Below are 22,469 nucleotides of genomic sequence, written 5' to 3'. Positions count from 1 at the left end.
ACAACTCAGATCTGAAGCTACACAGGAATCTGCTGCCAAAGTGCAATAAAAAAGACTAAATTAATAGAATCAAACCCTTTTCTTGTTGCATTTTAGTAGAGTATAAAAAGAAATGTCTTTAAAATAGGATGCAAGCAACACTAGTTTCTTAACCTGAATTGATAATAGACTATAATCAATTTAAGTTTGCATTCTTATACCATTTTGTACAATAATTATAATGAATCAGTTCAAACAAACTAAAACTTACAGCTGATTAATAACGGTATCTAACTTGAGTTTTTATTATATCAAAAACCTGTTGAAATGCTACAGTTATTTTTACTGTCCCCAAAAAGCGCGTCGGCAGCCTCCAGGAATGCTTCTTTCACAACTTCGCCGTCTTTGAAAGACTTCATGTGTTTTGCAAGAACGTGACTGACACGATAAGATGCTATGGTAGCAGCCTTGCTCTTGTTGTTGGGCCTGGTGAAAATGGACTGCTGTGCATTCAGCTGTCCTTTCAGGTCCCTCACCTTTTGGGAGCGTAGGGCAGAATTAGGAGGGAATTCCGTCTCGTAGCGTTTGTGCACTGTTTTGAAATGCCGCTCCTAAATTACCCTTCTTCGATAAAGCCACGCTCGCATTGCAGATGAGACAGATGGAGTTTGAATTGGAATAGATACAAAAATAATCATCCTCCCACTCGGAGTGAAAATTATATATTTTAATTGCGGTCTTGTGTGTGTGCGGACTGTCCCTCCTGTTGCCACGGACAACGTCAACGAAATAGTGCCCACTGCCCACCAGCCACACCCCGACACATGGGGTCACGGCAATCACAAAGCTTTGATGTGTTCAAGTGCATTATTCTGGCACAGGAAGATTATGTTATAGGACATTAACGATAAAACTGAATATTGTTGTTCTATTTTTAGACACATCTCGCGATCGACTGGGAATCTCCGGTCGATCTAGAGTTACAGACTTTTTAAAAATATCAATCTACAATTTTTCACCCTGCTATACCCTTGATGAGTATCAGCTCCACTAATGTAACGTGCTATAAAGGATGTGTTCCTCTCCACAGAGGGAAGAGGAAGAGTCGTGTTCCTGTGAAGGAGCAGCTGTCCAGCTGTGCTCTGTGTCAGGACGTCCTGAAGGATCCAGTCTCTACCAGCTGTGGACACTGGTTCTGCAGACAGTGCATCACCTCATACTGGGAGCAGGGACCTCCATCAGGAGACTCCTGCTGTCCTCAGTGTGGAAAAAGATGCAGCCTTGTACAAAGTAAGAGGCCGAACAGATTCAAGGTTCAAGGCTTTTATTGGTCATACGAACATAGCTACAGTGTAGTTATGACCAGTGGTGTAGTGGGGATTTTTTTTACTGGGTGGACGCTATTTTAATTAGGTCATCCAAACAATGCGCAGTGCACTCACAAAACGGGCACAGGTCTACAGAAACTACCGGTATGCTTAGTCCTACTTTAGTTACTGTACTGCAAAAAGCAGACGGCGCTGCGCTCAACACACACACACACACACACACACACACACACACACACACACACACACACACACACACACACACACACACACACACACACACACACACACACACACACACACACACCACACACACACACCACACACACACACACAGACTCAAACCATGGACACTCCGGCACATAAGTTACATAAACAATTTATAGGCCTAAGTTGCATAAATGCTCTCTCTCTCTCTCTATCTCCACTTTCAAAATCTATTTCAAACTCATAACAAACAAACAAAATTCCCAAAGTTGTCCTGAAATTAACTTGTTAAATAAACGAAACGAAAAATATAGCCTACTTATGCAAACAACATTGAATCTGGACTTGAAATGATTCTGATTAGGCCAAGCCTACATGCATGGCGAATAAACGGATCTTGTATGCACACCGCTTCGGCATTATTCCTGGCATGCGCGCTCTCTCTCTCTCAATCAAGTTGCATAAATGCTTGAGCTACGTCATTGCAAACAAGCAGACACTCACAACAGGAAATAATGAAACAGAGAGGAATCAATAAAACACAAACACAGAAATAGTTGAAATTAATCATTATTATTTAGTTGCGCACCACCAAACAACAATGGGGAAACATGACCTGCCCTCAAGCAATCATACAGCAATGCTCCCAACAAAGTACAAGAAACACAGATATAGGTTTCCTAAATGACACACGAACATGTTCCCTAATCATTTTTAACGCACACACATTGTCAGTTCTCTTAAACTTGGACATGTTCCAGATGTTGAAAGTTCATCATCTCATGACGTCTTTAGGAGTCTTGCAGGATATGAATTATCCAATTAACAAACTATATATACGTCTGCACATACATTTCTTTACATTAACTGACACACCAACCTCAATGTTTTCCCTCTAACTCTATCATAATCTAAACATCCTCTTTGTCAGCTCACTTTAAGTGAATAATTAGCAAAGAGACGATTAGCCTCTTGGCTCTGAAAACTGTAATTTAATAACATACCTAGTTACTATGACTAGGTCCAAGATTGATATAACATTCCCTCCTTTTATTAATTTAAGTTTCCAGATCATCCAATAAATACTCTTACAAATAACCTTTTGAGATCCGCCCTGGAAAGTCCAAAATGACTTTCTGAAAAATATTTATCAATTTGACTCAAGGCAGAAGTCACAGGGTTACCTGTCCTACTCACAAATAGCCAAAAAAACACCTTTTTGATTATAACACAAAAAGTGGAAGAAAACATAATTTGCGCTAATCTACTCCACTAAAATGGAAAATCATTAAAAAACCTCAGTATGCTTAAGAGGAAAACATCTATTTGTCCCATTCAAGTTTAACAAACTTACATACTGAAAAATCTTCCAAAACACTTATAGCAAACTCGTTCTGCTTCTGTTATATTGTCCAGTGAACACTTCTTCAGGGAGTGCACGTTCCGATCTCCATGCGTAGCCTTTAGATGGAATATCTATTTGAGCCTTCATGCTGTGATGTCCCATCTCATAGCAACATCCCTTGATGACATCTGAAGCAACATCATTACCATTTGAATTGGACGGAACTGTAGTCAGAAAACTGAGACTTCTGTAAAAGAGCAGTTGACGGTAGATCTTCTTCTCTGGAGTTTGAGATTACTAATATACTTGGCTGTAAATCATCTCAGACATCTTGGGTTTTGTTCTTCGTGTTGACCCAAACCCATAAGACAATAGCAGTGGAAGAATAGCTGGAAGTCCTCAAGATTGCAAGGGGAAAGACAGCTTTGACCTGGGTAGAAAATAGCACTTGCATTCTGGGTTAACAGCCTACAGTCGACCACTAGGTCTAAGAGTCTTATCTATAATTTTTAAACTTCTTGAAACCATGAAATGTTGTTTGTGTTGTGTTTTTACTTACCCACAATTTCCTAAACACACAACAAACATCTCCTGCAACATTGCTCAGCCATGGTGCTGAAACCAATCAGATCCCAGCTTTGAACAATACATTTAATCATACCTGTCTTAGCAGAACCCAATCGAAGCTTGACCATGTAGGCAAAAAGTTGTTTCATTTGCCCTCTGGATCATGTGAGGGTTAAAAGATTCACGTGACAAGAATTAAAAGACATCTGAAACCAATGTGTCACAGAAGAAATAATGAAAGATTTCACCTGGGATGGAAACAAAATGGTATCAAGTACATTTTAAAATTCACTTACTAAATGTAACAATAAACCCATTATACCCCTCCTGGAAACATTGTCCTCCAACCCATAGAGACCATGTTTCCCATATAAGATACATTAGAGTACCCATCTTCACATACATTGTTATTTCAAAGTCCTCAGTCTGACTAGCAGCCCGACCCGGGATCCCTGCTTTGTCGTCCTCCTGCGTCTCTCAGGTAGGACAGTAACAGGTAGCCATGGTGAATATCCATTGTCTGACGGTGGGCTGTTGTCCACAAAGTTTCTGATCTGTAGAAGTTCCTCTCTGCTATATTGTATAGCCAGGGTTGGGTTGTAACGGAATACATGTAACGGCGTTACGTAATCAGAATACAAAAATCAAGTAACTATATTCAGCTCGTGTTACATTTGAAAAACGAGTAATCTGATTACAGTTACTTTCGTAAACCTGAAGTGAATACATTTTGGAATACTGATTGGAATTATTGGTGGAAAGGTTTCCTCACAAAATGTAATTCATTACCGGCAGAACTGTGTGCACGGCGCTGCAGCATGTCTGTGAGCGAGAGAGAGATGCAGCGTGTCTCTGAGGCCCCGCCCCCGCACGCAGATGAGCGAGAGATCTCTTTTCAAATATATTGAAAGTTAGAAACGGCGATGGTTCGATAGAATTTGCAAGATAACGTTTATGTAGCATTTCTTTATTGTTGAAATGATGACATTTCATAACGGGATCAAATCAAAGTGAATAGTCTGCTGCTGAATGCATCGGGCAAGTGACTGGAAAAGTTAAAAAAGTTATTACATCGTTTCAGATAATAATAATAATAATAATAATAATAATAATAATTAATAATAATTATTAATAATAATAATAATTATTAATAAATATTATTAATAATAATAATAATAATAATAATGAATAATAATTAATAATAATAATAATTCACTCTATTTAGAGGCGCCTTTCACAGCACCCAAGGACACCTTACAATTCATAAAATATTCGAAGGAAAGGTTTAAGACAGTACAAAAGGACTGTAACAGGGAACATGTTGGGAAACATGTTCAGGAGACATGTAGCACTACAGTGAGTAGGCTGATCTGAACAGGTGGGGAGAGAGGAGGGAGGTGAATTTGGTGATTGTGTCAGACGTGTAGGATGTGAAGGGGGAGAGAGTTCCATAGTTTGGGAGCAGTTAAAAGCCAGAGCCCCCATCGTGACTATAACCGTGGGGGGGGGGACAGTTAGCAGGCCAGCAGAGGAGGAGCGGAGGGAGCGAGAGGGGGTGTAGGAGGTCAGCCAGATAGGTGGGGGTCAGGAGAGAGGAGAGAGAGGAGAGAGAGAGGAGAGAGAGGGGGGGTGTAGGAGGTCAGCCAGATAGGTTGGGGCCAGGTGAGAGAGAGAGGAGAGAAGAGAGAGAGGGGGTGTGGTCAGAGGATGGAGGTGATGAGGTCAGAGGATGGGGGTGATGTGGTCAGAGGATGGATGGAGGTGATGAGGTCAGAGGATGGGGTGATGAGGTCAGAGGATGGTCAGAGGATGGGGGTGATGAGGTCAGAGGATGGAGGTGATGAGGTCAGAGGATGGAGGTGATGAGTTCAGAGGATGGAGGTGATGAGGTCAGAGGATGGAGGTGATGAGGTCAGAGGATGGAGGTGATGAGTTCAGAGGATGGAGGTGATGAGTTCAGAGGATGGAGGTGATGAGTTCAGAGGATGGAGGTGATGAGGTCAGAGGATGGAGGTGATGAGTTCAGAGGATGGAGGTGATGTGGTCAGAGGATGGGGGTGTTGTGGTCAGAGGATGGGGGTGATGAGTTCAGAGGATGGAGGTAATGTGGTCAGAGGATGGGGGTGTTGTGGTCAGAGGATGGGGGTGATGTGGTCAGGATTTGGTGCGGGTGATGATCCGGGCAGCAGAGTTCTGAATGATTTGAAGTTTATTGAGGAGTTTGATGGGAAGGCCTGAGAGCATGGTATTACAATAGTCAATACGGGATGTGAGGAATGCATGAACCAGGACTTCAGTGCTGAGACAGGAGTCTGGAGAAGAATGCAGTCCGGGTGATGTTTTTTATGTGGGGTGCAGATGAGAGGGAGCTGTCCAGAATGACACCAAGATGTTGTGTTTGAGTTGTGCTCTTGATAAGCCATTAAAACAGTAACATAAGTGTCTCCTGTTCACCAACACATACCCATCTGTTATGGGAAAAGAAAGTATTCTAAAAGTATTCTAAAAGTAATCTGAATACTTTTTTAAGACACGTAACTGTATTCGGATTCGGATTACTTTCAGAGCCATGTATTCAGTATTCAGGAACTAATTACATTTACAAAGTAACCCTCTCAACCCTGTGTAGAAGAATAGAATAGGGAGGGATGAAACCCTCTTTAATGGTCACACATGCAGAGCACACAGCACACACAGTGAAATTTGGCCTCTGCTTTTAACCCATCCTAGTACAAGGAGTCTAGTACTAGGAGCAGTGGGCAGCTATTGCACAGCGCCCGGGGAGCAATGGGAGTGGGGGGGGAAGGGGGGTGTCCGGTGCCTTGCTCAAGGGCACCACGGCAGGGCAGGAGGTGAACTGGGACCTCTCCAAGTAGAAGTCCACACTCCATATTTAGGTCTGGTCGGGGACTTGAACCAGCGACCCTACGGCTCCCAGTCCAAGCCCCTACTGACTGAGCCACTGCCGGACAGCAGAGTTGGTGCGGTCGGCTCACATGTTGCGGTCCAGAGGCCTGTACTACGAAGCAGGATTTTCGCTGAGCGAGCTAACTTCAGGGAAAACTCGGGGTTTCCGGTCCTACGACGCTGGTTCTCTTTTTAGCGGGCTAGATCTCCATGGTAACTTATGCTGAGCGGCTAACCTGCTCCGGAGCAGGTTAGGTTGCAGGCTAAGAGATCAACTCAGTGAAAGCACTGCCTGCTGACCAATCAGAGCTCAGTGTGCAGAGTTTAAAGCTATCAAGTCATATTACAGGATAGAGGAAATACAGAAAAACTGCCGTTGCAGGAAAGACGGCCGGCAAAAATCAACTGACTGTGTGAACGTGAAAATTAATAGAATATCCCCTCCCATCTTCAGAGCAATCTGACTATTATAACATTAGCGTTAAGAAAGCTTACTTAAATATCTGCCACAACATAAGTAACCGGATCAGAGTAACATTAAGTACAGTCCGCGGCACTGTGAGTGCAGACGTCGATGTGTCCCATTATCATTCATATCATATCACATCATAATGTATCATATATTTCCTTATTTGAGTCAGCTGAGCCGTATCTGGCCGTGCAACACTCACAGTGTCACATACTGTATGCAGAAGTATTATTTTAAGCAACACATTAAGTTGACGAAACACTCGAGTCAAATGTAATTAAAGTCAGATCGTGTCTTGGACGGGGCAGTGATTTCATAAACCTGTTAATGTACGCATTCAAACACTTTTTCTTTTACCAGCTGTATTCACCTTGCAGGTGCAGCTATGTGGCTTTGATCCTCGATAAAGTGTTTAAGTCATGGATGTTTAAAGTTTAACTTCTTCATATTTGACTAATATTAAAGTTCACTTTTCATTCAGGAAGTATGACGCTGCGCTGTCAGTACGCTTGTCCGTGTTTGAGATTGGTTGAATGCTCCAGATACCACCCCTTTCATGTGAACGCGCACCTAACTAGATAGGACACGGCTGGCTTGAGCGATCCACTTGATAACCAGCGTCGTAGTACAGTTTAGCCAGAGCGCGTATGTTTTGGATTAGGCCAACCGGCTAACTCAAACATATCCAGGTTAGGTTGAACCGGCTTCGTAGTACAGGTCTCAGGTTAAAAGCACACGGCAAAAAGTAAATAAACACTGAAAAAATACGAGAAAAAGGCAAAGTTGGAGAGGAGCCAAAAGACAATGCAGCCATCTTCACCGGCTCATTCCTATCAGCATCTTGACCTGGGCGCTGGGTGTCTACTCTTCCACAGAAACACTGTATAATCTGATCTCTTTTTCAAGGCTTTGATTTAAAAGTGTGTACACAAATATTTCACGTGGGACAGCAGTGTTTCCCTAAAGAATGCTTTCTGTCTTACTCAGACATTACTACATCAGCCCAGCACTTATATAACATTTTTTTTAGTGTTGTGTTGTAAAGTATAGACATAAAAATGTTTTATAAAAATCATGACATTTAAAACCCTGACTGTTTTTTTATTTTATTTTCATCATCAGATTCTCAAAATAATTTTCCTGATTCTCTCATGTTTCCTTCTCTTCCAGCAGATAGTGGTCTGCAGAAGGTTTTAGATGAACATAGGCTCAGTCTGAGGAGGAGATGTGAACATGTGACTGAAGGAACTGATGAAAGTGAAACCCTCCTCAACAGCATCTTCACTGAGCTCTACATCACACAAGGCCTGAGTGAAGAGGTTAATACCCAACATGAGGTGAGGCAGCTGGAGACAGCTTCCAAGAAGAAGTCCCTCCATGAAACTCCAATCAAGTGCCAGGACATCTTTAAAGCCTTACCTGACCAACAGAAACACATCAGAGCGGTCCTGACCAACGGAGTCGCTGGAGTTGGAAAAACCTTCTCAGTGCAGAAGTTCACTCTGGACTGGGCCGAGGGTTTGGAAAACCAAGATGTCAGTCTGGTGATCCCGCTCTCCTTCAGGGAGCTGAACCTGATCAAAGGTGAGCAGTACAGTCTTCTCAGGCTGCTCCATGTTTTCCATCCAACCTTACAGAAGGTCACAGCAGAGCAGCTGGCTGTCTGTAAAGTGCTGTTCATCTTTGACGGCCTGGATGAAAGCAGACTTTCTCTGGACTTCAGAAACAATGAGGTTGTGTCTGATGTCTCACAGCAGTCCTCAGTCAACGTGCTGCTGACAAACCTCATCAGGGGGAAGCTGCTTCCCTCGGCTCTCGTCTGGATAACTTCCAGACCTGCAGCGGCCAATCGGATCCCTCCTAAGTGTGTGGACAGGGTAACAGAAGTACGAGGCTTCACTGACGCCCAGAAGGAGGAGTACTTCAGGAGGAGATCGAGTGATGAAGACCTGTCCAGCAGAATCATCTCTCACATCAAGAGCTCCAGGAGCCTCCACATCATGTGTCTGATCCCAGTCTTCTGCTGGATCACTGCTGCAGTTCTGGACCACATGTTGACTACAGACCAGAGAGGAGAGCTGCCCCAGACCCTCACTGACATGTACTCACACTTTCTGCTGGTCCAGACCAAGAGGAAGAAGCAGAAGTATGAAGAGGGACATGAGACGAGTTCACAGCAGCTGACGAAGGCTGACAGGGAGGTTCTTCTGAAGCTGGGGAGGCTGGCGTTTGAACATCTGGAGAAAGGAGACATCATGTTCTACCAAGAAGACCTGGAGCGCTGTGGTCTTGGTGTCACCGAGGCCTTGGTGCACTCAGGAGTTTGTACAGAGATCTTCAAAAGAGAGAGTGTGATCTTTGAGAAAACAGTCTACTGCTTTGTTCATCTGAGCATTCAGGAGTTTCTGGCTGCAGTCTACTTGTTCCACTGTTACACCAACAGAGACACAGAGGTACTGAAGGACTTCCTGAGGAGAGACTATAGCAACAGGTATAACAGTGATGATGATTACCCATCCCTGGATGTCTTCCTAAAGGGAGCCATGGAGAAATCCCTCAGAAGTAGAAATGGCCACCTGGACCTGTTTGTCCGCTTTCTCCACAGCCTCTCTCTGGAGTCCAACCAGAGACTCTTAGGAGGCCTGCTGGGTCGCACAGACAACAGACCAGAAATCCTCCAGAGAGCCATCAGCAACCTGAAGGAGATGAACAGTTATAAAATCTCTCCTAAGAGGAGCATCAACATCTTCCACTGTCTGACAGAGATGAAGGACCACTCATTAACTCAGGAGATCACAGAGTTCCTGAAGTCAGGGAACAGATCAGAGAGACTCTCTGAGATCCACTGCTCTGCTCTGGCCTACATGCTGCAGATGTCAGAGGAGGTTCTGGATGAGTTGGACCTGGATCAGTACAAAACATCAGATGAGGGACGACGGAGACTGATTCCAGCTGTGAGGAACTGCAGGAAGGCCAAGTAAGTCCAGATGTGATTAACTTTATAAACTAAACTGGATCAGAAGTTTCATTATTCAAATAAACACTTTAAAATGTTTGATGTTTTAAATACTTTGAGAGCGAAATTAAATTATCCTAATTATTCTATTTATTTATAATAATGTGACATTTTAAAGTGTTCTCCTCTTCATATTCCTTTGAGTGATGGAGGCGACATGTCAAACAAATGAAGGACTTTTTTCTCACAGCAGCATGTGATCACACCATACAGCAGTATTTACAGTTATCAGTGAATTCAGTTATTAATATATCATTGCAGTTTCTTCAACATTAAATCAGATCTGTTTTTACCACAATGCTTAAGAGTTTAAAATAAGGTCTGACAATGAATATATAAAACTCTGTTATTAAATTAAATTGACATGATAGGTCAAAAGTTGTTACATCAAATTCAGTAAGTTAATTAAATGTTTCCTCTGTTTTTATACTAACACTTGTTGTAATATATTTGTTATTATAGACTTCCTCACTGTAGACTCTCAAAGACTCACTGTGAAGTCGTGGCCTCAGCTCTGAAGTCTGACCCCTCCCATCTGAGAGATCTGGACCTGAGTTGGAACGAGCTGCAGGATTCAGGAGTGGAGCTGCTGTGTTCTGGACTAAAGAGTCCAAACTGCAGACTGGAGACTCTCAGGTCAGTTCACTGACTGCACTTCATATAGATCTGTTTGTATTTATCATTTTCAGAATTTGCCTGAAGACATTTTAATGGTTTTATTTTTTTTTCTGTATTTCCAAATGGAAATGGAATCCAAACTTTAAGAATAACAAAGATCAGAGAAGGTGAATGTGTGAGGGAGAGTGTTTGAGCTTCCACAGACTCACTCTGTGCTCCATGAGTCAGTGAAGATGCTGTCAGTACTGATGAGCTGTGAGGGAGATGAAGGACCCGGTGGAATCTAGGGGTTACCCCTAATTTCCACCGGGTCCGTCTGTGCCGCGTTACGGCCGCGTTACGGCCGCGTTACGGCCGCGTTACGGCCGCGCCGCGGCGTTCGCAAAGATCGTGGCCACTCTAGTCAATGGGTGCTATTCCACCACACGCGGCGCGTTACGGCTCAGAAGCGTCCCAGAAGCGTCTCGGTGCAGGGCTCCTCTAAAATTAGGATGAGTCCTATTTTTGACGCGACGCAGCCGTAAGGTAATGTCGGGCAAGCAGGAAGTGGAACGGTCAGAGCATCCGGGCCAGGCTCCTTCTCCTCCCCCCATCCCCCCGTAGTCTTTCAAGTAGGATGTCAGCGTTCTCCTCCGGTTTACAGGCACTGTAAATTATATATATAGAATAATTATGATGATGAATGCATTTGTTTATCACTAAAATACAGCAACACATCTTTGATTCATGTCGTTTATAACTGGACTATTACAATTATTATTAACTGTGTCTGTAGTCTATAACAGTGCTTCTCAAACTTTTTTCAGTAATGTACCCCCTTTGAAACATTTTCTCAGCCAAGTACCCCTTGACCGACCCCGAACATTTTTGATAGAAAAAGCCTATATAAATAATTACAATATAGTGATGTTCCATCAGTGTGTGATTTATGAACTCCTTCATCCATGAATTACAACAAACAAAGAACATAACGACAGATTTTTAAGTAATAATTATATGTTTAATGAACCAATGAACAAAATGTTATATTATGCAAAAACTATCAAATACAATAAACAAATATTATAATAAAATGTGGTGCCTGATGTGCTACCATCCAAAACTCCATGCATAAACAAGAAAACAACATTAAATAAGCAGTCACAATGCATGAAAGGGTTAAAAACAAAACAAAACATTGTAACAAAAATTTGCAATTACAATAAAAACTACATAATAACACTGCAATGACACTATTAATGAGTTTTAGGTGCATTAAACTGCATTTGAAAATAGAAAATACAATTTAGTGTCAAAACATTGGCAAAAAAAACAAACAATTGTAATAATAAATAAATTATAAATTGCAATAACACTAACAAGTAATAATAAGAGCACTTTAGCACTCAATTTAGTGTGAAACGTGTGCTTGTCCTTCACTGAGGATCTTGGTCATCCTTGGTGGTAGAGAGGACACAGCAGTGATCAGACTCTTTTCCAGGCCCAGTCTGTTTCTCTGCTTTGTTTTGATCAGAGTCATTGCAGAGAAGGAGGCCTCACACAAATATGTGGATCCAAAGGGCAGTAGCTGCTCCAAAGCTGTTTTTCCCAGCTCAGGATGCTCCTTTTTCACACACACCCAAAACTGCGTGAGAGTGGAGTTTTCAAATGTCATCTTTAGGGTACGGTCAGATGACACATCCAAGAGTTTTTCCTGGTGACAGAGAGGAAGCTTTTCTCTGTTTGCTTCTGACAGAAGAAATGGGTTTCTTACCCAATCAAGCTGTGCAGGTTTATCCTCCATGTCAGGAAAGTACAACTTGAAACTAACTATCAGGTTGGCCAAGTGTTCCTCTATAATGGACTTGACTGGAGCGCTCTGCACATCCTCACTGGAGAGGAAAGCATCTACCTGAGGAAAGCAGGTGAGATCCCCCTGTGCACATGCCCGTTTCCACAACTCTGCTTTCTTTACGAAACCACCCAACTTGTCATACAGGTTCAGAATGTTGGTGTTCTTTCCCTGCATGCACACATTCAGCTCATTCAATTTGCTGAATATGTCTGCCAGATAGCAAAGCTTTGCAAGCCAATCTGTGTCCTCAAACAGTGTGGCATAGGGAGATCCTTGCTATCTGGCAGACATATTCAGCAAATTGAATGAGCTGAATGTGTGCACCTCCGATCGTAGCTCCAACAGCCTGCTCAGTATCCTCCCCGAGAGAGCCAGCGCACTTCTGTGTGTAGCAGTAGTTGGGTGTGTTCAGCTCCCATGTCCTCGCAAAGGCGGTGAAACAGACGCGCATTGAGTGGCCTTGACTTTATGAAGTTAATCACTTTGATGCTGTTGTTCAAAACGTCATGCAACACAGGACTCAGCTTTTTGGCCGCCAGTGCTTCCCTGTGTATGACACAGTGATTCCACTGCACTTCTGGATTTGTATCCCTAATACGTGCCATGGCAACTGAGTTGGTCTTCGGTTTCTTCATTCCAGATCGCCATGATGTAAAATAAATGTTTCTGCTGCAGAGATGTTACATGAATCTATAAATAATAATAACACCATGTAACCATGACAATAGCTTCAGAAAGACTAAACAACAACAAACTATAACAAGTGTAGTTCACTGTCTGTGGCAGAGCACTGATGATCTTTACATTAAAATAACAAGAAAAATCCTACACTGCATAATTCACTCTGAACCTTTAAAACACCTGAGATACATTTTATATTCTCCATCCTGCTTTTAGAAAATACATTATAAAGAAAATACATGAGTAGAATTGTTTTATATTTCTGTTAAAACTATCAACCACTAAGAAATCATTTCAGTTTGTTCTGTTTCCAACATGTTCCTGGATCTTCATGATGTTTACACTGACTGAATAATTTAAACTGAAGTAGCAGCACGTTGTCTTTAATATTAGAGAGCTCTTTTCCTCTCTCTGTATCTTACAGTTTTTAACCTGTTTGGAGTTTCCACTTTCTAAACTTCTTCAGCTCTGAACAGATTATTAAAACTGGAGTTATTTCAAACAGGAACATTGTTTTCTAAAGTTACATCATGTTTTCTTTATTCAGACTGATGAGATGCAGTTTGTCAGAGATCAGCTGTTCTGCTCTGATCTCAGCTCTGAAGTCCAACATCCATCTGAGAGATCTGGACCTGAGTGGCAACGCTCTGAAGGATTCAGGAGTGAAGCTGCTGAGAGATCTTCTGGAGAGTCCAGACTGCAGACTGGAGACTCTCAGGTCAGTTCTCCATCTGTAACTTCTGTGCTGAGATGAATATGTGAGAGTTGTGTTGACTCTGAGCTGCAGACATCAGGCTGATATCACTCTGATCCTCACTGAGCATCTTAACCCTCTACAGTGTCAGCCCTTTGTTCATATTGTTGGTGTCCTGGTCTGCTTCAGTGAGAATGCTTGTAAAGCCTCAGCCCTGCACTGCACTCATGTTATACACATCTTTCTTTTTAAGACAAACTAAGCTGTCAGGATGTTTCTGCTGCAGGGATGTTACATTAATGTGTACATAATAACAACAACATGTGACCATGTACAAGCCTCAGAAAGACTAAACAACAACAAAGTATATCAAGTGTAGTTCACTGTCTGTGGCAGAGCACTGATGATCTTTACATTAAAATAACAAGAAAAACCCTACATTGCATAATTCACTCTGAACCTTTAAACACCTGAAATACATTTTATATTCTCCATCCTGCTTTTAGAAAATAAATTATAAAGAGAATACATGAGTAGAATTGTTTTATATTTCTGTTAAAACTATTAACCACTAAGAAATGATTTCAGTTTGTTCTGTTTCCAACATGTTCCTGGATCTTCATGATGTTTACACTGACTGAATAGTTTAAACTGAAGTAGCAGCACGTTGTCTTTAATATTAATGAGAGCTCTTTTCCTCTTTCTGTATCTTACAGTTTTTAACCTGTTTGGAGTTTCCACTTTCTAAACTTCTTCAGCTCTGAACAGATTATTAAACCTGGAGTTATTTCAAACGGGAACATTGTTTTCTAAAGTTACATCATGTTTTCTTTATTCAGACTGATGGGCTGCATGTTGTCAGAGATCAGCTGTTCTGCTCTGGCCTCAACTCTGAAGTCCAACATCCATCTGAGAGATCTGGACCTGAGTCTCAACGCTCTGAAGGATTCAGGAGTGAAGCTGCTGACTGATCTTCTGGAGAGTCCAGACTGCAGACTGGAGACTCTCAGGTCAGTTCTCCATCTTTAACTTCTGTGCTGAGATGAATATGTGAGAGTTGTGTTGACTCTGAGCTGCAGACATCAGGCTGATATCACTCTGATCCTCACTGAGCATCTTAACCCTCTACAGTCTCAGCCCTTTGTTCATATTGTTGGTGTCCTGGTCTGCTTCAGTGAGAATGCTTGTAAAGCCTCAGCCCTGCACTGCACTCATGTTATACACATCTTTCTTTTTAAGACAAACTAAGCTGTCAGGATGTTTCTGATGCAGAGATGTTACATTAATGTGTACATAATAACAACAACATGTGACCATGTACAAGCCTCAGAAAGACTAAACAACAACAAACTATAACAAGTGTAGTTCACTGTCTGTGGCAGAGCACTGATGATCTTTACATTAAAATAACAAGAAAAACCCTACACTGCATAATTCACTCTGAACCTTTAAAACACCTGAAATACAAACAAATAACTTCTTCAGCTCTGAACAGATTATTAAACCTGGAGTTATTTCAAACAGGAATATTGTTTTCTAAAGTTACATCATGTTTTCTTTATTCAGTCTGAGTCGCTGCAGGTTGTCAGAGATCAGCTGTTCTGCTCTGGCCTCAGCTCTGAAGTCCAACATCCATCTGAGAGATCTGGACCTGAGTGACAACGCTCTGCAGGATTCAGAAGTGAAGCTGCTGAGAGATCTTCTGGAGAGTCCAGACTGCAGACTGGAGACCCTCAGGTCAGTAAGGGGTCTCTGCTGGTTCAGCAGTATTGTATGAAACACAGGGAGGTGTTTCTCTCACTGGGGAATCACAACAGATCAGTGATGTTACCCACTGACTGCAGGCTCTTTCATTCTTCCATCAACTATATATTGTAAGCTGAAAATGCAAAGCCACATTTAGTTAGTAATCTACTTTCTAACAGACATATAGGATTTTACAGAAGAGTGGAAAAGGTTCTCTGTTTTGTTTCCTGTCATGTTTTTAGTTTCTAATGACTGGTTACTTCCTGTAATGCAGCTGAGAGCTGTGGCAGTCAGTCGTAGTGTTTGCAGAGAAGATATGATGGGATGTAAAGCATGAGATCAGGACTCTGAAGCTGACTCAAAGAACAAACACTTATTTTAAACTGGATCTAAAACTGTTGGATTGTGTTCATCCCTACAGGATCAATGATGAGACGATCAGAGCCAAGATCCAGAAGACCTGTGAGTACTGAAACCATATCCTCCATTCATTAAGATATTGTTCATTCAATCTGATCTTAAAAGGTCTTTATAGAACAACAACAATATATTTTAATTCCATTTTGTTACAGCTCTATCAAATCATTTTGGCTGCTAATGTTTCTCTTTGTTCAAGTTTCATTATTATTATCTTTCTGTGTCACCTCTTCTCTCCATCAGGTGACTCCGATGTGGAACAGGAAGTGAAGACAGACAGAGAGGTGAGAGAGGAGCAGTTGAACAGAGTGAAGTATATTTATTTTCCCACTGAATTAAAATATAATTGTTAGGGCTGTCAAGTTAAACAATAGAGCGCTCGTAATTGATCTAGAAACCTTAATGAGTCAAAAGAAAATCGGATGAACAAATTCGTACATTTGTATTTACCGGAGAAATAGGATATATTCCTGTCGACTATTGTCTGAGTTTATCTTTCAACTTAAAAACAATTCATAATGAAGGCTTTATAAAGACTGACATCATAAAGACATGTCGATTTATGTATTAAAATTGTTGTTATTGAGAAATGCAAGCCTACATAACCGCTGAGCGCTGTCAGGGATGAAGAGCAATTTGCACTGCAGCTGCTGAGCTGCTATGTGAGCAGGTACGAGAGAAGATATAAATCACTATCCCTTCATACAAGTCTGTTCTACTATACTAAAGTTTAGATTAATCACAGATCATCAATGTGATTAAAGCGATCACATGTTTTAATTGATTGAGACTGCTTGTAGTTGTTGATAATAGTTTGATGGCCTCAGGACAATTCTTTGAGCTCAGGTTTATTTAATGTGGGTGTGTTTGAGACGAGCAGCGTGGAGGCATTTCAGAAAACCACTAACATGCAGCTGATGAGAGACTTTCTAAAGCAGCTATCATCAATATTACATTCACTGACTCAATAGCGTAAAGCTTTTTTTAAATGTGTTATTTTTTTTTTATGAGCTTTGTTTATTGAGTGTCAAACACAAATGGACAGGAAAGACAGAGCAGTTGGAATTGACAGTGTCACATTACAGTTGTGCAGATCATGACATACGATACATTACAACAACAAAACAAACATTCAAGGTTTCAAGGTTTCAAGGTTTCAAGGGTTTTATTTTCATTTGTGCAGCAGCTACAGTGTGGCTATGACAATGAACATCTAAGGTCACAGGCTCCTCCAACAGAGCAACACAATAAACAGATAAAATAATACAAGTAAATAAAATAAAATATAATATAATAGAAACAGAATATAATAGAAACAGAATATGATAGAAACTGTGCAGAATAGTCTATTTGGAATGTTGGTATATATGATAAATGTGAGATGCAAACAGATGAATGTTATTATGTTCTTTCAAAGGTTCAGGTGTTTAACAGTCTTCTGGCCTGTGGGATGAAACTGTCTCTGAGTCTGGTGGTTTTAGTCCGGATGCTGCGGTACCGCCTGCCAGACGACAGCAGACAGAACAGTTTGTGGCTGGGGTGATGGAGGTCTTTTATAATCCTGAGGGCTTTCTTCCTGAGCCACTGGGAGTAGAGGTCCTCCATGGATGGCAGCTCCTTCCTGGTGATGTTCTGTGCAGTTTTCACCACCCTCTGTAAAGCCTTACGGTTGAGGGTGGTGCAGCTGCCGTACCAGGCCGTGATGCAGCCAGTCAGGATGCTCTCTATGGTGCACCTGTAGGAGGTCAGGATGCTCTCTATGGTGCACCTGTAGAAGGTCAGGATGCTCTCTATGGTGCACCTGTAGAAGGTCAGGATCCTCTCTATGGTGCACCTGTAGAAGGTCAGGATCCTCTCTATGGTGCACCTGTAGAAGGTCAGGATGCTCTCTATGGTGCACCTGTAGAAGGTCAGGATCCTCAGTGATGAGTCCATGTCAGGTCCTCAGTGATGAGTCCATGTCAGGTCCTCAGAGATGTGGACACCGAGGAACCTGAAGCTGCTGACTCTCTCCACCGTAGTCCCATTGATGGCGATGGGGGCGTGTCCCTCTCCTTGCTGCTTCCTGTAATCCACAATCAGCTCCTTGGTTTTGCTGATGTTGAGATGGAGGTTGTTATCCTGGCACCAAGATGTCAGGTTTTCGACCTCCTCTCTGTACGCCGTCTCGTCATCGTCTGTGATCTGGCCGATGACGGTCGTGTCATCAGCAAACTTCACGATGGTGTTGGAGCTGTGTGTGGCCACGCAGTCGTGAGTGAACAGGGAGTAGAGGAGAGGGCTGAGCACGCAGCCTTGAGGGGCTCCGGTGTTGAGGATCAGGGTGGAGGATGTGATGTTTCCCACCCGCACTGCCTGGGGTCTGCCCGTCAGGAAGTTCAGGATTCAGTCACAGAGGGCGCTGTTGAGCCAGAGATCTCTGAGCTTGATGGCCAGCTTGGATGGCACAATGGTATTGAATGCTGAACTGTAATCAATGAACAGCATTCTCACATATGTGTTCTTCGGGTCCAGGTGTGAGAGGTCAGTGTGGATGGTGAGGGCTATGGCGTCGTCTGTGGACCTGTTTGTTCTGTAGGAAAACTGCAGGGGGTCCAGAGAGTCAGAATCAGAATCAGAATACCTTTATTAGTCCCACAGAGGGGTAATTTGCATCGTTACAGCAGGAAAGAGTCACAGACAGCTTAATGTTACCTATGTTAAGAAAAAAGTACTAAGTTATGATATAATAAAAAAATATAATATAAAAAATAAAAGTAAAAATACTTTCCAGAATACAAATCCTGTAACAGTTCTTAGGATTAAGCAGCCAGGTATATATTACACAGTTATTAATGGCTTATGTATATAATGTATATATTGCACATATAGCACATATTGCGCATAGTATGATGGTATTTAACTGCAGCAAGTTACACAATTTACAAGATACAAAATGCAAAAAAACACACCTCAGGGAGGGAGGAGGTGATGAAGGTTTTGACTAACCGCTCAAAGCACTTCATTATGATGGAGGTGAGTGCTACTGGGCGGTAGTCGTTGAGGCTGGTGATATCAGTCTTTTTGGGGACAGGAACGATAGTGGAGTGTTTGAAGCATGTGGGGACTACAGACTGCAACAGGGACCTGTTGAAGATGTCTGTGAACACCTCTGCCAGCTGACCTGCACACACCCTGAGAACACGGCCAGGGATGCCATCAGGTCCAGGAGCCTTGTGTGGGTTAACCCTTTTAAAGGATTTGCACACATCTGCCCTATTTAAAACAAAATGGCAGGGCTCTGGTTCCTGATCTTTCTGTACCTCCACAGCCTGGCTGCTCTCAAAACGTGCAAAAAACTGTTCAGCTCATCTGGGAGAGATGCGCACGCAGACAGTCCCGCAGCACCCCCTGACTCATTGTTCTTAGTCCCGCCCACATGTTCCTGGTGTTACAGCCTTTGAAGTCAGACTCCACTTTGTCTCTGTATTGTCTCTTTGCACTGCTGATAGCTCTCCGGCAAAAGGCAAGCATTTGCATGTTTAATTCAATAAGCTCAACAAGTTGTATTTTTTGTCCAGTATTTTGAGTGTTTGTTTGTACAATGACTCCAGTGGTTTTAATGTTGTTGTACTGGCATGTGACCAGGTCGTTAAACAGTAGGTGATGTGTGAGAGAACCATGGAGTGTGTGTACATCAGAGATGCCTCAATTGACATGTAATCGCTGGTGAACCTAAAATTCGACAGACTGAATTTGACCCTATTACATTTTTTTTTAACCTGAGCCTTGAAATTGAGTGTTGAATCAATCATGACTCCGAGGGTACTTGTATTGTGACACCACCTGTAGCCTCTCCCCTGATACAAAAACATCTGGCTCAACACAAGAGGACTTTGTTTTGGTGAAGAAGATGCATACTGTTTTACAAATATTTAGTTGCAAACAGCATTGTTCCAACCAAGTTGTTACATGAACCATGGTGTTTGTCAGTTCATTAGCCACTTGTGTCATATTGCTTCCATGTACATATATTACAGTGTCATCTGCATACATTTGGATGTTTGTGTAAGGACATACAGATGGTAAATCATTGATATATAGCGAAAATAGTAATGGTCCCAAGATTGAACCTTGTGGGACCCCTGTCGAAAGACGAAGGTCAACAGATTCATAATTTTGAACTCTCACATACTGAGACCGGTTAAACAAATACGATTCTATCCATTTAAGTGTTTTTGATTTGATTTGTTCTGTGAAAAAACAGTTGGCGGCCTCTGTTGACTATTTGGCCCTAAAGCCAAACTGCACTGGATGCAGAGAAAATATACTAGTGTTTAAATGGTCAATGATTTGCTCAGACACAAGTTTCTCAGCAACCTTTAACACCGTAGGAAGGATACTAATTGGCCTGTAGTTACAGGAAGACATGGGGTCTCCACTTTTAAATATTGGGATAACTATAGCCGGCTTCCAAACACTTGGAAACATTCCCTGAGAGAAGGAGAGGTTAATCATTTTGGTAATAGGATAAGAAAGTGTTGTGCTGAGATCTTTTAGCATAACCATGTCCATGCCAAATATATAATTTGTTCTAGATGCTTTAACCTGTTACGCACCTTCCGCCCGGTACCGGGCGGATAAACGCGTCATTTGCAGGAAACAACGTCTAAGGAATCTTAATATTGAATAAAACTATGAATGTGTTATATCCATGTAACGGGAAGAAACTCAGCTAACTGATCTTTTTAATTTTTTTTTTCAAAAAAAACCCACAATGCTAGCACTCAGCCTCTGAATTAGCCACGAGCGAAAACATGGAACGTAATGCGGCACTTAAACTCACTCAGAACTCCCTTATTACTTATCCTAGATGCACAACCAGACACTTTTTTCTTTTTTGGTGTCCTGGAGACACTGAATCTAACGGTGCCCTCCTCAACACTCAGTGATAAACATTCGCGACGCTATAAACGAAAGCGTACATCATCACATGTGGAGCTAAGTAGCTAAACACGTAAACATGGCTTACCTTGGTCAAAAGTGGTCTTCAATGGCATTAAAACGATAAAAAAACGATGCTGCGGTTAATCCATAGGTTCATCCTATGTGTCTGTGCCTTCTTTGAAATTATTTCTGATAATCCATAAGCAATACAACTGCGTTTTAGTTTCCAAATTCCAGAAGGAGACATTCCTCCACTTTGCTTTCGTTTTCCACACGCGAAGCGCCCACATTTTTTCTTTACAACGTGTGTGGGTGTGTGCCTCCCCCTTCGATTCTATTGGCTCTAACGGTCACAAGGGTATGTCAACCAACCAAATCGACCAAGGGGGGCCAGAGATAGGTCAAATCCACCCAAATGACCCCAGAAGTGGGGGGTTTTGGCTAAATCTCTCTAAAAAGGTCACATTTCACTTGTTTTGCATCAATCTTGATACAGGGTACTTATTATATGTTGTACTTTGGATTCCTAAAGCTTTTAGTCTACTAACCCATCATCCAAGGGTAGTTTTCACTATCTGTAAAAAATAATTTTTGGACGGACACTATAATTTACAGTTTTTTACTATGTAAAATCTGAATTTTCTTTAAAATAAAAAACATTTATATTGATTCTGACACTTCTACATCCAACTCACAGGTTTATCATTACTTTGAGAAAAGATTATTAATTTAACCCTTTTAGAAGGGAAGATATGGTCATTTGTTCTGGGAATGTCATTTTCGAGCCTGAGACCTGAAAAACAGGCTCAGAGTGGAACAGGTTAAAGGCAATGTGAGCGTCCATTCCCATTGGATAACGGAGAATTGTACACCCGGAAGTAAGTATTCCCCTTGCTGTCGATTGATTTGACAGTGATATCTCCACTACTCATCAACTCAAAAACACCAGATTATCCTTGTTAATTAAACGACATTGATAGGTTTTAGTGTGTGTACAATGCTTTTGTCACGTTTTCCCCTTCAATTCTGAGAAACAAGTCGTTTTCTATGAGTTTTGGATGGCCGAAGACATTACATTACCCACAATCCTCTGTAGCAACCATAGACTGTATAAAAAAATTAAATAATACATTATTCCGAGTGTGCTTGCTTTTCTCTTTGAAAGTCATCACATAACGTCATTGTAATACACGTTTCGGCTGCATTAAATATGACATATCTGCCGTAGTTAACTCTATGTATAGAGCCCTGATGACAAGATTCTAGACAAACAGGAACTGCCGCCAAAACTGAAAACTTGACGTGGATCTTAAATATATAAGCAATTAAACAACATCTTACATTTCTTTTCACACAATACGTCTCCTTGCAGTATCAACACTAATTCGGCTGACTTTTATATTTGATCCAATTGGTAGATATGCTGTATTTACGCCATAACGGTGCACAGCTGATAGAAAGGGACACCTACTGGTTAAAGCACGTTATTGCATTTTATAATTGTATTATTAGAGATTAATAGGATCCCTATGAAGTATATTCTTTACTCGTCGTTATTCTCTACTAATAGTTAATTAAATTAATGACTATTTTGCACATCCCATTCAAGATTTCAAGATTTTCTAAGGTTTATTGACATATCATATTATCCACAACTACGGTGTAGTTATGCAATGAATGAAAACTTGGGTCGCAGGTTCCTCAACAGTGCATTACAAGACATCTATCAATATGT

General features: G+C 41.7%; 1 protein-coding gene across 1 annotated transcript in view; it reads left to right on the top strand.

Moving 5' to 3' along the window:
• The window catches only part of LOC117476188 (protein NLRC3-like), a gene marked incomplete at its 3' end in the record, with an annotated part of 29,437 nt that extends 14,063 nt beyond the window's left edge, over positions 1-15,374 (top strand). Inside the window, exons 2-7 of the mRNA XM_034122558.1 lie at positions 1,070-1,269; positions 7,973-9,779; positions 10,281-10,454; positions 13,499-13,669; positions 14,485-14,655; positions 15,212-15,374. Of these exons, the coding sequence (XP_033978449.1) occupies positions 1,070-1,269; positions 7,973-9,779; positions 10,281-10,454; positions 13,499-13,669; positions 14,485-14,655; positions 15,212-15,374 (2,686 nt within the window). The remainder of the gene's footprint in view (positions 1-1,069; positions 1,270-7,972; positions 9,780-10,280; positions 10,455-13,498; positions 13,670-14,484; positions 14,656-15,211) is intronic.
• Between the last annotated feature and the right edge of the window lie 7,095 nt (positions 15,375-22,469).

Source organism: Trematomus bernacchii, unplaced genomic scaffold (assembly GCF_902827165.1).
Source record: "Trematomus bernacchii unplaced genomic scaffold, fTreBer1.1, whole genome shotgun sequence".
NCBI classification, from domain to species: Eukaryota; Metazoa; Chordata; class Actinopteri; order Perciformes; family Nototheniidae; genus Trematomus; species Trematomus bernacchii.
This window is presented reverse-complemented; position numbering and strand designations above follow the sequence as displayed.